Source organism: Orcinus orca, chromosome 21 (assembly GCF_937001465.1).
Source record: "Orcinus orca chromosome 21, mOrcOrc1.1, whole genome shotgun sequence".
Taxonomy (NCBI): domain Eukaryota; kingdom Metazoa; phylum Chordata; class Mammalia; order Artiodactyla; family Delphinidae; genus Orcinus; species Orcinus orca.
In genome coordinates this window covers 2,020,833-2,033,084 of record NC_064579.1, presented here as the reverse complement: position 1 = coordinate 2,033,084, position 12,252 = coordinate 2,020,833, and the positions used below count along the sequence as shown (strand labels likewise).

At 41.7% G+C, this 12,252-nt stretch overlaps 1 protein-coding gene across 7 annotated transcripts in view; it reads right to left on the bottom strand.

Annotated features, from left to right (window-relative positions):
* Positions 1 to 6,077: 6,077 nt before the first annotated feature.
* The window catches only part of RNF170 (ring finger protein 170), a 28,011-nt gene continuing 21,836 nt past the window's right edge, over positions 6,078 to 12,252 (bottom strand). For all 7 annotated transcript variants that reach the window (XM_033415371.2, XM_004285074.4, XM_033415369.2 and 4 more), the window contains 2 exons: positions 10,542 to 10,652; positions 6,078 to 6,791 (listed from right to left, as the gene is read on the bottom strand). In XM_033415371.2, coding sequence (XP_033271262.1) covers positions 6,522 to 6,791; positions 10,542 to 10,652 — 381 coding nt within the window. In that variant the 3' untranslated portion in view covers positions 6,078 to 6,521. The remainder of the gene's footprint in view (positions 6,792 to 10,541; positions 10,653 to 12,252) is intronic.

Sequence of the window (12,252 nt, the reverse complement as noted above, 5' to 3'; positions counted from 1 at the left end):
GCCTTGCGCAAGTGGGCGGGGCCTCCGAGCTTCCGGAAGGAAGAAGGAACTGCCTGGGGGGAGGGGAGGGGGAGTGGGCGGGAGCCCAGGGCCGGTTCCGCCCCCACGGTGCTTCGCTGGGTTACTTATCCCGGACGGTGTAGGGTGGAGAGCTAGACGGTCTGTTGGGTCCGCTGGGCTAAAGTAGGGCAGGTGTAAACCTGAGGGCGTTGGGCAGTTGCGCTCTTTTCTCTGAAAGCGCGGCCACAGATGGCGTGATTCCTAGAACTAGGTGGACTCCTCCTCTCCCAGCCCGCTGGCCTCCATCGCCTTACCTGCCTCTTCAGGTATCGCGAGGCTCTGAGGAGCCCAGGCCCCGGCGCCTAGCAGCGAGGGCGGACGCCCGCACGCAGCCGGCGGGCCGAGGCTGTTGGCTGCTGTAGCGATCTCAGTTAGCCCGTCCCCAGGTGCTGCGTCGGGAATCGCCGACAGCTGACGCGCCTTTCAGTCGGAGGGAGGTTTTGCCTCTTCCGTGGGTGCCGGTAATCTCGTGGCTCGTGATGAAGTGAGCAAGACTAGTATAGCCCCCGTGTTCATAGCGCTTATGTTCTACTGAGGGGAAGGCGTACAATAAAAAATATAAAAGAATCGCACTGTGCGAAGATGCCCGAATACGTTAGAACGCTGGAAGGGTGAATGAGGGCGGAGGAGAGGTCACTGCCTACTGTCTGAGAAGGGGGCCGTTGAATCTGAGAACCAGAGGAAGGGAAAAACATGTAGCGGTGTAAAGAAGGAAGGTGGGCAGGCTGGGGAGAGCGTTCCTGGCCCAAGGAATGTGTGCTACGACCCTGAGGCAGGAAGGAGTTTTGTCTTTTCTGGGAGCTGAATGGAGGCTGTGTGGTCGAGCCCATGAGCCAGGGAAGGAGGGCATGAAGTGAGGCTGAAGAGCAGCAAGTTGTTGGTCTGGATGTTAGCGCAGTGGGAAGCCGCTCAGCCATTTTAGCATTTTGAAAAAGTCATTCTGGCTGTTAAAGGAAGAGTTTATCAGTGAGGGGCAACAGCGAAACTGAGCCGACCAACTAAGGGGCTGTTTCAGGCAAGCAAGAGGTTGGCAGCTTTGGACTGAGGTGGTGGCAGCAGAGACATGTGTAAGGGGCAGAAGCACCAGAGCTTGCTGATGGATGAAAACGAGAATGAGGAGGAAAAGGATCAAGATATCGGGGGTGACTTGAGCGTGAGTTTCTGGCTGGAGCAACTTAAGATAAATGGACGGTGGTGCCTTTTACTGAGATGCTGACGGCCTTAAAAAAAAAAAATTTAAAAAAAAACTATGTCCCCCAACAGGATAGAGGCCTGGGAGGGGAGGGAGTGATTCCGGAAGCTTTGGGGTTGTAGGACTGAGGAATGTCAGACGTGAAAGAAAGTATAAATAGTTCTGAGGTTGGGAATGCAGGCTACTAAAGAAGCGTGGAAGCTCCCCAGCCAGTCCAGGGTGCCCTTTTGAGGCTTGTGATCCAGTCATTTCAGTCGTTTGGTTGGATTTCCCTCAGCCAAGTTCTGTTCTCCCCTCCCCTTCTATCTTCTAGCTCTCCATAATTTGGAAATGAAATAAACATTTTTATTATGTGTTGACTATCATCCTAATGTTTCCTTACTTGAAAATGGTAAATTTACTGGTAAGGTGAATTGAATGTAATTAAAATATATATATTACTGAACTGAACTAAAGGTTGTATTTTTCTTTGTAAAAAAACAGTCCCCCGAACTAAATTTTCACAGTGTGGTCTGCAAATCAATTTATTTGCTTAATAGAAAAATAATTTTCAGTACCTCTAAACTAACCTGCACCCATCATTGGCTTCTCCTTTGCCCATTTCTTAACATTTCCTAAGGCTGGAATAACTGTTCCTTACTTGTCAAGGGGTGACTTCAAGGAAGCATTTTTACTTTTCAAAGATGATTGTCTGCTTTTTAAAATTGTTGATGGAAGCAACCCAAACGTCCATTAATAGTTGAGTAAGTTGTGGTACAGTCATACAGTGGAATACTATATAGCAATTAAAATAAAGCAGTCCCACAACCTGGATGATTCTTAACAAACATAATGTTGAAGAAGTCAGACACAAAAGAAATACACTATATGATTCTGTTTTTTGTAGAGTGAAAAAACAAAAGTAGGTAAAACTAAAGTCAGAAGAGGCTACTTTTGGGGAGAGAGGCAATGAAGGGGGGCTTATGGGATGGTGGTGGTAATGCAGCTTTTGACCAAAGTGATGGTTAAACAGTGTGTTCACTTTATGATAATTCATCATCTGACCTCTATAAGATGTTTGGTATTTGTTCTACTTTAATAAAATAGCTTATTAAGCAAACAAGGGCCACACAAGATAGGCAAAACTGCCATTTTTTTTACAGAATGAGAGAGATGTTTACATGCTCTTATGATCTCTTCATCTGACCACTTCAGTAAATATCGAAAGTGAATATATGTGTAGCTTTATATGACCATTTAAGGGAAAGGGAATAAATAGGGATGAACTGAAGGATACTTAGAAGTTTGATGTTCTTCAGAGTCTTCAGAGGCTGGGAGCTAATTCATTTACTAATAGAACACTTTTTAGGGAAAAAGGAAAATTTAACCCTTGACCTTAAAAGGGTAGGTTTTGTCTCAGTTTTTCTAGCAGGGCACACTTTGTCTTCTTGCTTGATAAACTGAAGAAAAATACACCACTTTTTTGATGTTGGAGAAGACTAAGGCCTAAAGATGCCTTAAACTCACTGATCTCTAACAGTTTAGATTTTAGTTTCTATCCAACTATGCTGCTTTTTCTATAAACAGTTTTTATTTTAAAATACCCTCACATTCATTCTCTCTGGGCCTCATTATCTTCACCTGTAGAGTTAGGCTGTAGGACTGAGGAATTTCTAATTTGGAATCCATGAATGGTCAGCTCTTTGAATCCCCTGAAAATGAATCAAAACTATATGTATGTGTATATATGCATTTTTCTGGGGAAGCTATCCATAGGTTTTATCTGATTTTCACAGAGAAAACACAAAAACTAGTCAGTTTCTAAGGTCCCTTACAGCTGTTAACATTCTAGGATTCGTGAAACAAAGATTAATTTCCATGTAGATGTTAACTATAGGTTTCCTCTAAGACCGATTAGCAGGGTGAGTGTTTTGATCTGAATTATTAGATATTTTTGAGTAGTTATTTTTAAATTTTGTGTTTTAAAATTAATTAAAATCTAAACTGTTAGATGTAGTGAAGTTTAAAACATCTTTATTTAGCCCATAGCCCTCTCCTATGTCACATACTACATTCCCCTTAAAAGGCCACTAGTCTGGAAGAAAAAGGACAGTGTTCAGACATGCTCAGTGTTGTCTAACGGGTGTGTACTCCCCTCATGCCCCGTTCTGGACATGGGACAAGTCAGAGGAGGCAGTGGGTGGAGGGGACAGTGACTGATAACACCTGAGGTTTGCTTGCAGTCAGGAACTCGATGCTTCAAACAAATACTGATGCTGTGAAGATGGTCTGGTTCTGACTGAACAGCAAAAGCTCTACGATTGTCTTTATCTCTGTGACAGGATCGCCTCCTGTCGGCAGCCCTTAAAGCCTACTAACCTGGTCTTGGGAAACTCTTTAAGCCTTAGGGCCTTAAAACCTTGAGTGCCCTTTTCCTATCCCTCAAACTCAGAAAAGAACATTTCAGTTATCAACTATACAGTTTCAGTAAAATACACACTCAAAAGAAATAGGGGTGGGGAATCAGGGTGCAAGGGTACTGATTCCAATCTCACCCTTATTGTCCAGAATTAATATAGATTGCCCACATTAAATAATTTTTCTCAAAAACATTTCTACATTTAAAATTTTAAAATTAATTAGAAATGTGATGAGGTGAAAAAGAAAGCCACTGCAACCATTGTATTGAATGCTATTTCAGGAGTTTCGAATTTTAAAGCAGTGTCAAAGAAACCAGACAATAACAGCTACTCTTTAATTTTAGATATGTTGCTTTTATTCAAAAGAGTCACTGCTTGACAAACTCTTAAATCACAAGGTTTGAACCAAACTGTCAGTCCTCTGAAACAGCTCTGTGAGGTAGGTATCCGCACAGCCACAGGGACCAGCACAGTCCTTTCTTCCCGTGTTACTTTCAGTGCTGAGAACTATAGCAGCTGGAACCACTGTTCTAGTGGACAGTTAGAACAACTGTTTCTTCTGTCTCCCTCCCCACAGAGCTGCCCAAGTTATCATCTGCTCCTGGGGCTGGACCATCTGTTTTTTGAAAGTTACAATATTGTTGTTTACGAAAATCCAAACTGTTGCTTTGATTTATATGCTCTAACTCTGAATCACAGAAGTATTACTATGATGTTTAAAAATTTAAAACACTGATTGACTCTACTTGCTTTAAATACTCTCGGATCCCTTCTACATTTATTATCACTGATCAATAAAGATGACATAATAAACAGGTCTAAACTTCTGAGAAGACAGCATATTCCCTTTTCAACTTAGTAAGACTTCCTACAGTGTTTTTATATGTTACAAAAGTTGGTACAATACGCCTCTACCAGGAAAGTCTTAGAAGGAATTCCAAATATTACAATAAAAGTACTGTAAGTGTGACACTTGAAGCAGAACACATGCACAGAAAATTAAAACCTTTCAAAAATGGCTTTGCTGTAGCCCCACACCAAATTTATAATTGGTAGGCAACGCGTTTCGAGACTGATAAAGAACTCCTACTCATTAGCTTCTCAAGTTAGTGACTGCAGCTGAAACGTTTTCCTATGAAGTGTGCCACTCTATGAGAAGTTTGATTTGGACATGGTGAATGAGGATTCGTGGAGTCTTGATATGTAATCTTTCTAAACCTTTGTTCTTAGGAGAACCCAAGCTGTTCTACTCCAGTATATTCCAAAAGTCTTCCAAAGGATCCCAGTTTCTCCCCATGTAGGAGTCCTAGGAGTCTAATACCAGTTCGGTCACTTATCTGTGCATGGCTTCAGACAAAAAAAAGCCCTTTCATCTACGTCAGGGATTTCATCTATGAAAAGGAAGGTAATGCCCTGTCTTCTTCACCTAACTCTCTTGAGGATTAAATGAACGGTACGCAAGAAATCGCTTTAATTACAATGTGCTATACTTAAGGATTTTGTTTTTCTCTGTGACAAGCAGCAGCTTTGTCTTAGGCCCAAATTACAAGACACTACTGATGTATCATTCAGCATCTCATCAGTTGATGGCCTCTGATTCACCTGGAAGACTGACAGTGAGGCTCACTGATACATGAGTGGACAGGATGACTAGCAGTGGCTGCCAGGCGCAGAGCTGACACTGCCTGAGCCCTGGGGATCAGTGACTACCCTGCTGTCCAGGTCACTCAAGGGCAGTGCCAGCTGAGGGAGTTAAGATTTCGTAATACTTGCGGTTTTGATTCTTCTCAAACAGAAAACTGCATAAAAGAGCGTTAAGTACTTATGCTGTAGTCATCCAAAAACCAAGATAACGTTCCTGCTGAATCATCTCATTCTGCACAAGGCCTGATGAATCTGGGCTATATTCTGTCATCTAGGGACAGTATTACAAAAGTGTTCTGACAAGAGAAAACTAACCAAATCTGTACATTCTGTTGCTATAGCTCACCAGTAATTTCTCTTGTCAAATTTAGTGTTCCTAGTACCCTCCTCAGGTCTTTGATGCTCACAGCTACAGAGAACCACCTTCCTCAGGAATGTACCAAACTGTTATGTGTCTGCAGTATCACCCAGGTTCCTGAAACAAAAATTCCCTTTACAAGTAACTTTTATATACTGTTCCTATAAAAGGACCAAACTCTTACTGAAATGCCATAACTGAGAATATCAAGAGTGCTGGCTGGAGTCCAATGTCTCACAACTTGTTAATTCTCCTGTCACTTAAGGAAGTGTTCTGTAAACCAGAATATAAAATCAAATTAACAAAGTTCAAGTTTCTTCTTTCCCCTTCAGCTGGTAGCAAAGAATTATATCAGAATGGAAAAGCAGAACTGCTCCAAATGAACAAAACCTAGCTACTCAAAGAAACACTGATTTTTCCCCAATATTGTACAATATTTTATTGTAACCAAAATACTTAGGTGAGTCTCACAGCAATATATTATCATGTGGGTACTCACCGAGAAGGATGAATTGGATAAACTGTACATTTGACAACACCTTACTATACATCCAGTTAACCTGAATAGTTTGGTGGGGGAGAAGATATAGAAGCATCCCATTTTATATAATTCCATATTTTTCCACAACTTTATAGACAACACAGAATGAAGATACAGTTGTAAATCACTATAATTCTAACCTTACTATTGGGACCTGCAACATGTAAAAATTCCAGTCATATATTGCTAGGCATTTGCAAATGACAATCAAATGTTTGTCATACAGTGGTTTTAAACTTGTAAGATAATATTCAAATGATTTAAACTGCCATGGTCCTTTTGTTTGATTTTACACATTGGCTCAAATATTTTAGTGCACTCATTATCTCATCTGTTGAGTCTCTGTGTTACTACTTCTCGGTACATAATAGAGATGTAGATGAGCAACAAAAATACGACAAAGAAATCATCGAGAAAGCCTAGAATTCCAAACAGGGCTTCAGGCACAAAATCTAGAGGCGATATAAGGTAGAAAAAAGCCCCCATTAAACAAAGTATTATCCTGATACGGAACATCCAGAAAAGGCCTCCGACCGAAAACACCTCCCTGAATGCATGCCTCAGTAAAGTGGGTAGGTCCATAATTCTTTCCATAATCTGGTAGGGGAAGAACAAATACTGTGATTTGGTATCTAGTGTGTTAGACTTAAAAATATTATAATTTTCTTACAATGTGCAGACAAACTCAGTTAACATGAATGAAGGAGTTTCATGTATTCACTGAACACCATACTTTCTAGTTACACATTTTATTTAAAAATAGTTCTTTGATTACTAGGTTCTTATAAAATAGGTCTTATTGCAGATAATTGAAAAGTAACTAAAATATCAACAAATTTGAAACACAGGATATAGTAATACAAAACTCAAGTTATTTCTAATCTGAGTTAGTAAAATAAACCAATAAAGAACCCAGTGTACTGAACTAGGCTGAGGCTTGAGCTCAAGTCTCAGCGTTAAAGTTGGACACACCAATTAGCCAAGTGATCTTGGGGAAAGTTGTTTAACCTACTAGAGATAAGTCAACAACTAACTGAGTATGTGCCACAAGGACTATTAAGAACTAGAAGAGAGATTGTTATAAAAGACCTTGATAAATTGCCAGACAATATATAAGTATATACATATATAGAATATATAAGTATATACAGACACATCAACTTTGATGGCTTTGACCATCTAAGAATAGCAATGAAACTGATGTCCTTCTTAGGATGTTTATTCTGCTTAGCTTGAGTTTAAGTGAATTTTTTTTTTTCCTTCGGTACGCAGGCCTCTCACCGCTGTGGCCTCTTCCGTTGCAGAGCACAGGCTCCGGATGCGCAGGCCCAGTGGCCATGGCCCACGGGCCCAGCTGCTCTGTGGCATGTGGGATCTTCCCGGACCGGGGCACGAACCCGTGTCCCCTGCATCGGCAGGCGGACTCTCAACCACTGCGCCACCAGGGAAGCCCTAAGTGAATTATTAATTGCCACAAAAATTTTTGAAATGCCAGGCCTTACCCTTTCTGGAAATGATTATGGTTTCTGAATATATACAGACTAATAATTAGATTATATTTACTTTGTAAATATACTAAAACCCACTGAATTGTATACTTTAAACAGGGGTACTATATGGTGTGTAAATTACATCTAAATAAAGTTTTTTTTTTTAAAAAAAGACAGTACCAGTATCTATTTGTATGACCTTGAGCAAGTCAGTTTCGTCTCTGACTGGAAACTTCTCACTTCCTCTGCATAGCTCTTAGCTGACTGCATGACCATAAGGCCGCGTGTAGTAATGAGGCACCGTGACGACTCCTGAACCTAACTTCTTTGAGGTCTTACTTCTCAGGGGTTGGGAGATGCAAGAGAAACTGGCCAGAGGAAGTAAATCACTTCCTGTGGTCATTCCAGTGCCAGTTCAGCTGTTTTTAACAATCTGTATAAATATCACAAATCCAACTCTAAGTATGTATTTTGTCCAACAAATGCCGAATAAGTCGAGAGGGAGATGGAGACGAAAATGGGAAGAACTGAGCAAGCAATGAGAAAACGGTTTTAAAAACCCCACCAGACAAAGAAAATCTTGTAACTCCTTTTGGAAAACGGATCACAAAAGAACAAAAATGGTCTTTTTAGAATCACTCCTCATGCTGATTTTCTGTTCTCTGTGGAAGAAACTAATACTTAAAGCAAAACAGCTATACAGCTTTCACAAGGTCTATGGTAAATTACTTAAGATATTCTAATGACCAGCCAGTATGTCTTTTGAATACTGTTCTGTCCTTTATCAGGGCTATTTTGTTCAGTTCTCATATGGTGGTGTTTATACAAAATCTGTAGTGATTAGACAAGAAATATGGCATGGGTTATTAAGAAATGTTTGTGTACTAATCACAATCTGACTCTAACTCTGGGGTAGAATATCAAAGTAAAATCTAAATGTCTTTATTATATTGTAATTTCATCACATACCAAGCTTTCTCATTCATGAAGTATATATCTGACGCACACAAAATAACTGAGCAATGGTATGCTTCACACCTTAAAATACGAATGAACATCTTAAAATGATTTTTTTAAGTTCAGTGGTAGTTCTTGAATTTGAAACTGATTTTCAAAGAATCGCCCTAAGATGCCCCTGGAGGATACATAAGAAAACTGCCGGATCAGAAACAGCAGAAGAGGCTCCCAAAGAGCCACGGAGGGCAACAGGGACCAGGTCGAGCTTTTCTTGTCACTAAAAGTTTTGCCTGTCACCATCCACAGCAGGCGAGACTGTATGCCTTTAAATGTACCTGACGTCCCAGAATGAGGAACAGCATGTACGAGGGAGCACAAGTCTACGCAGTTGTGTAATACAGAAGCATTTTAACAGCTTATATTCTTGGCTGGGAGGAGGAGTATCATTTCTATCTTAAGGATAACCATAAATTCTACAAGCATTAAGGCCTACTGTATTCCAGACACTGAGACCATAGTAGTGACTAAATATACACGGTCCTTGCCCTCATGAAGCTTTCCGTCTCCTGAGAGAACGGTAATGAACAAGGTCGGAGGGCAATGAGAGAGACTGCCCTGGTTGATTGGGGACGGCCTCTCCGAGGGAGATATACTAGGGCCAACCTGAAGTATGAGGAAGTCAGCCAGGAGGCGAGCAGCGGGACAAGCATTGCGAGCAGAGGAAATGGCGCGAGTGAGGCACGAAGGTGGGAAGGCCAGGAGCATATTCTGAGAGCCGCATCCCGAGGGAGGGGAGGGGGAACCAGGCCATGCAGGGCCTTGAAAGCCACAGCCAGGAGATGGGACATTAGTCCAGAAATTCAGAAGTTTCAAAACACAAGAGCATCGTGGTCTTATGTTTTCAAAATATTACTTGGGCTGCTGTGCAGAGGAAAAGGTCCGAGTGAAGAGGCCACTGCAGTTGTCCTAAGCAAGAGATGGTGGTGGCCTGGCCTAGTCTGATGGCTACAGACACAGGACTTGTTATGAGGCAGAAATGACAGCATCCCCAGAAAGAGAGAAAAGACACGTTAGGACTTCTTTACAGATCAGAGAAGGGGAATGAGGGAGAAGAGGACATGAGCACTGAGCTGAGTAAGGCTGAGGTAAGGAGGGATCGGGTCAGTGTTGTGCATGTTACATCTCGTGTCCGAGACGCCAGGAACGCGCCAGTGGGATGTATCCTGAGCAAGTGGACGTCAGAGCCTAGAGCGTGGAGCAGAGTCTGGGCTTCCAGTACGAATTTGTACTGAGTGTGTTCTGGGTTTTCAAGTACATATTTAGTCATACACTTCTAGAATTCTTTGTTAAATTTTGAGAAAACTGGGATGAGTCAGTAAAGTGTGGGTTTTTAATCTATCAAATGCCTTTTTGGGGAGGAGGGGCAACTGTAGAATTAATGTGCTCTTTAAAAATAGAATGCTTTTGAATACCTGACATACAAAACCCCCAACACTTAGGGTCACTTAAGGGAACAAATTCAAATGGGGCCAGGGTAAAATAGAGTAAAACACAAGGTAAAACTCCCTCCAGAAGTTCTCAGTTGTAAGTTTCCTGGAAGACAAACCCTATTTTAGAATCACGTAGGAGTCAATAATTTTACCTTTCCCTCCAATGTTTTTCTATTGCTTTTTTTTGCTGGTATCACTTTCATAAAGAGTTTAATAATGCCATTTTTTAAAAGATAGAAAACTGTAGTCCTTGGGAAAGCTGTAACTCAGTGAATGACAGCAACAATGAAAGTAAAGACTTCACGTAACACACACAGATTTTTCACATTGACTATTTGTTGGTAAATCTCACTTTACAAAAGCGAAGTATCATCACACTCTAACTTTGCACCCGCTACAACATTACTTACAGATCTGGGCTGCCCTGAGAATCTCCGGTTATAATCATTAATATCTTGATGCAATGATACAGCATCCTGAGACTGGTCATTTTCACCAAATACTGTTAGCAGTAAAGTTACCTGTAGATTTACAGAAAAAAAGAATTGTTACACCTTTCTGCAGCATTAATTTTTTTTCACTTTGTGTTATTATTCAATAGAATGAGAAAAGCTTCTGAATTTAGATTTCGCTCGTTTCTTTTAACAAAGGCGACACAGGGGAGAAAAGTAAGCTACTGTTTCCTTACAATAAAATCCATTCAAAATGTTATTTGAACTCCTGTAAAATAAAATGGGCACTGGTTTAAGTACTTTTCAATCCACACCAGGGATCAAGTTAGTAGTTCGCTGTTTGGGCTAACAGACATTTGAGGATATAAGAATGATGAGAAAATATTCAGGAGCAAAGTGACATATCACTTTGAGAGAGGAAAATTAGGGCTTTCGTTTTTGATTAAAATCATGATTCCTTATCCTCTCTGGTATCTGAATGATCTTTGAATGCTACCAGCATCACACAGAGCTGAAGTTATTGCAGGAACCAGCTCTCAAGCACCCATCTCTACTACAATCAAAAAGGTAATTCTTGATACTGTTATATAACATAATACATTTAATCCTGATTCCTCCATGGCGGAGCTAAGGAGGATACACAAATGTTCCTGGACTATACTCGGGTAATCTGAAGATGACGGTACCTCGAAAAACAAGTATATTTAAAAATATAACACCTCCTATAGAAATGGCCACTGTACAAAGAGATAAATATGGGAAGGAGCCGTGATAGATTTGGGTTTAAATCATCTCACTGTTGTTTTGACCCTCAGCTCAGCTGTAAAACCAGGACCCCACTGTTCAGGTGCTTCCCAAACAGCCAAACACAGGAGTGCCTAAGAGCAGCAGGTGGTAGGAACAGCAGGTACAGCCATCTCTTCACAAATTTGTTAATAAAGATGAATTCTTTCACTAAATGTTAACTGACCACGTACATGGGCCAGGCACTGCGCTAAGTGCTAGACGTACAAAAAAAGGACAACGTGGCCTTGCGCCTTGGTGATCACAATCCCCAGGATAGAAGGGGAGGGAGACGTGTTCAACAGCCCGTTATAAGGCACTGGGGTAGGCGTTATAGTGATGCTGGAGAGGAAGGACTTCCTCTGTCTGGGATGTCCAGAAAGCTTGACACTTGCACTCACCCTAGGGACGTGGTAGGACCGCTGGCGTGTCAGTGTGCACGCCCAGGGGAGACGTGGTGACCATGTCCCAGCCACAGGCAGCAGCCTGCACACTGTTCCCAGTGAAGCAGGCGGTGGGGCAGGTAGATGAACTGCAGTGGGAACGCACTGCAGTTAGGGAACCCACAAGTTTATCTCCACCTTTCTCACCTCTAGCCAATTTATGTGTGGTCCAAAGGATACCACCTGCTAATGCGCATATGCCCTATGAAAAGCCACAGGTAGTGCCAGAAAGAGGGGCAGGTGGTGGAACTAATTGTTTATGGCAAGACCTTCGGCCTGGTCTCCGTGTTGCTGGCAGAGAGCTAAAGATGAGAGGTGGCACTGGCAAATAAGCTTCAGGGCCAACTGCCTTGTGTCACACATCAAATCAGCTGGAGAGGTGGTACCAAAAAATGATCTTCCTCCTAACCATGTGGTAAAAAGTGTGAAAGAGGCAGAATCTG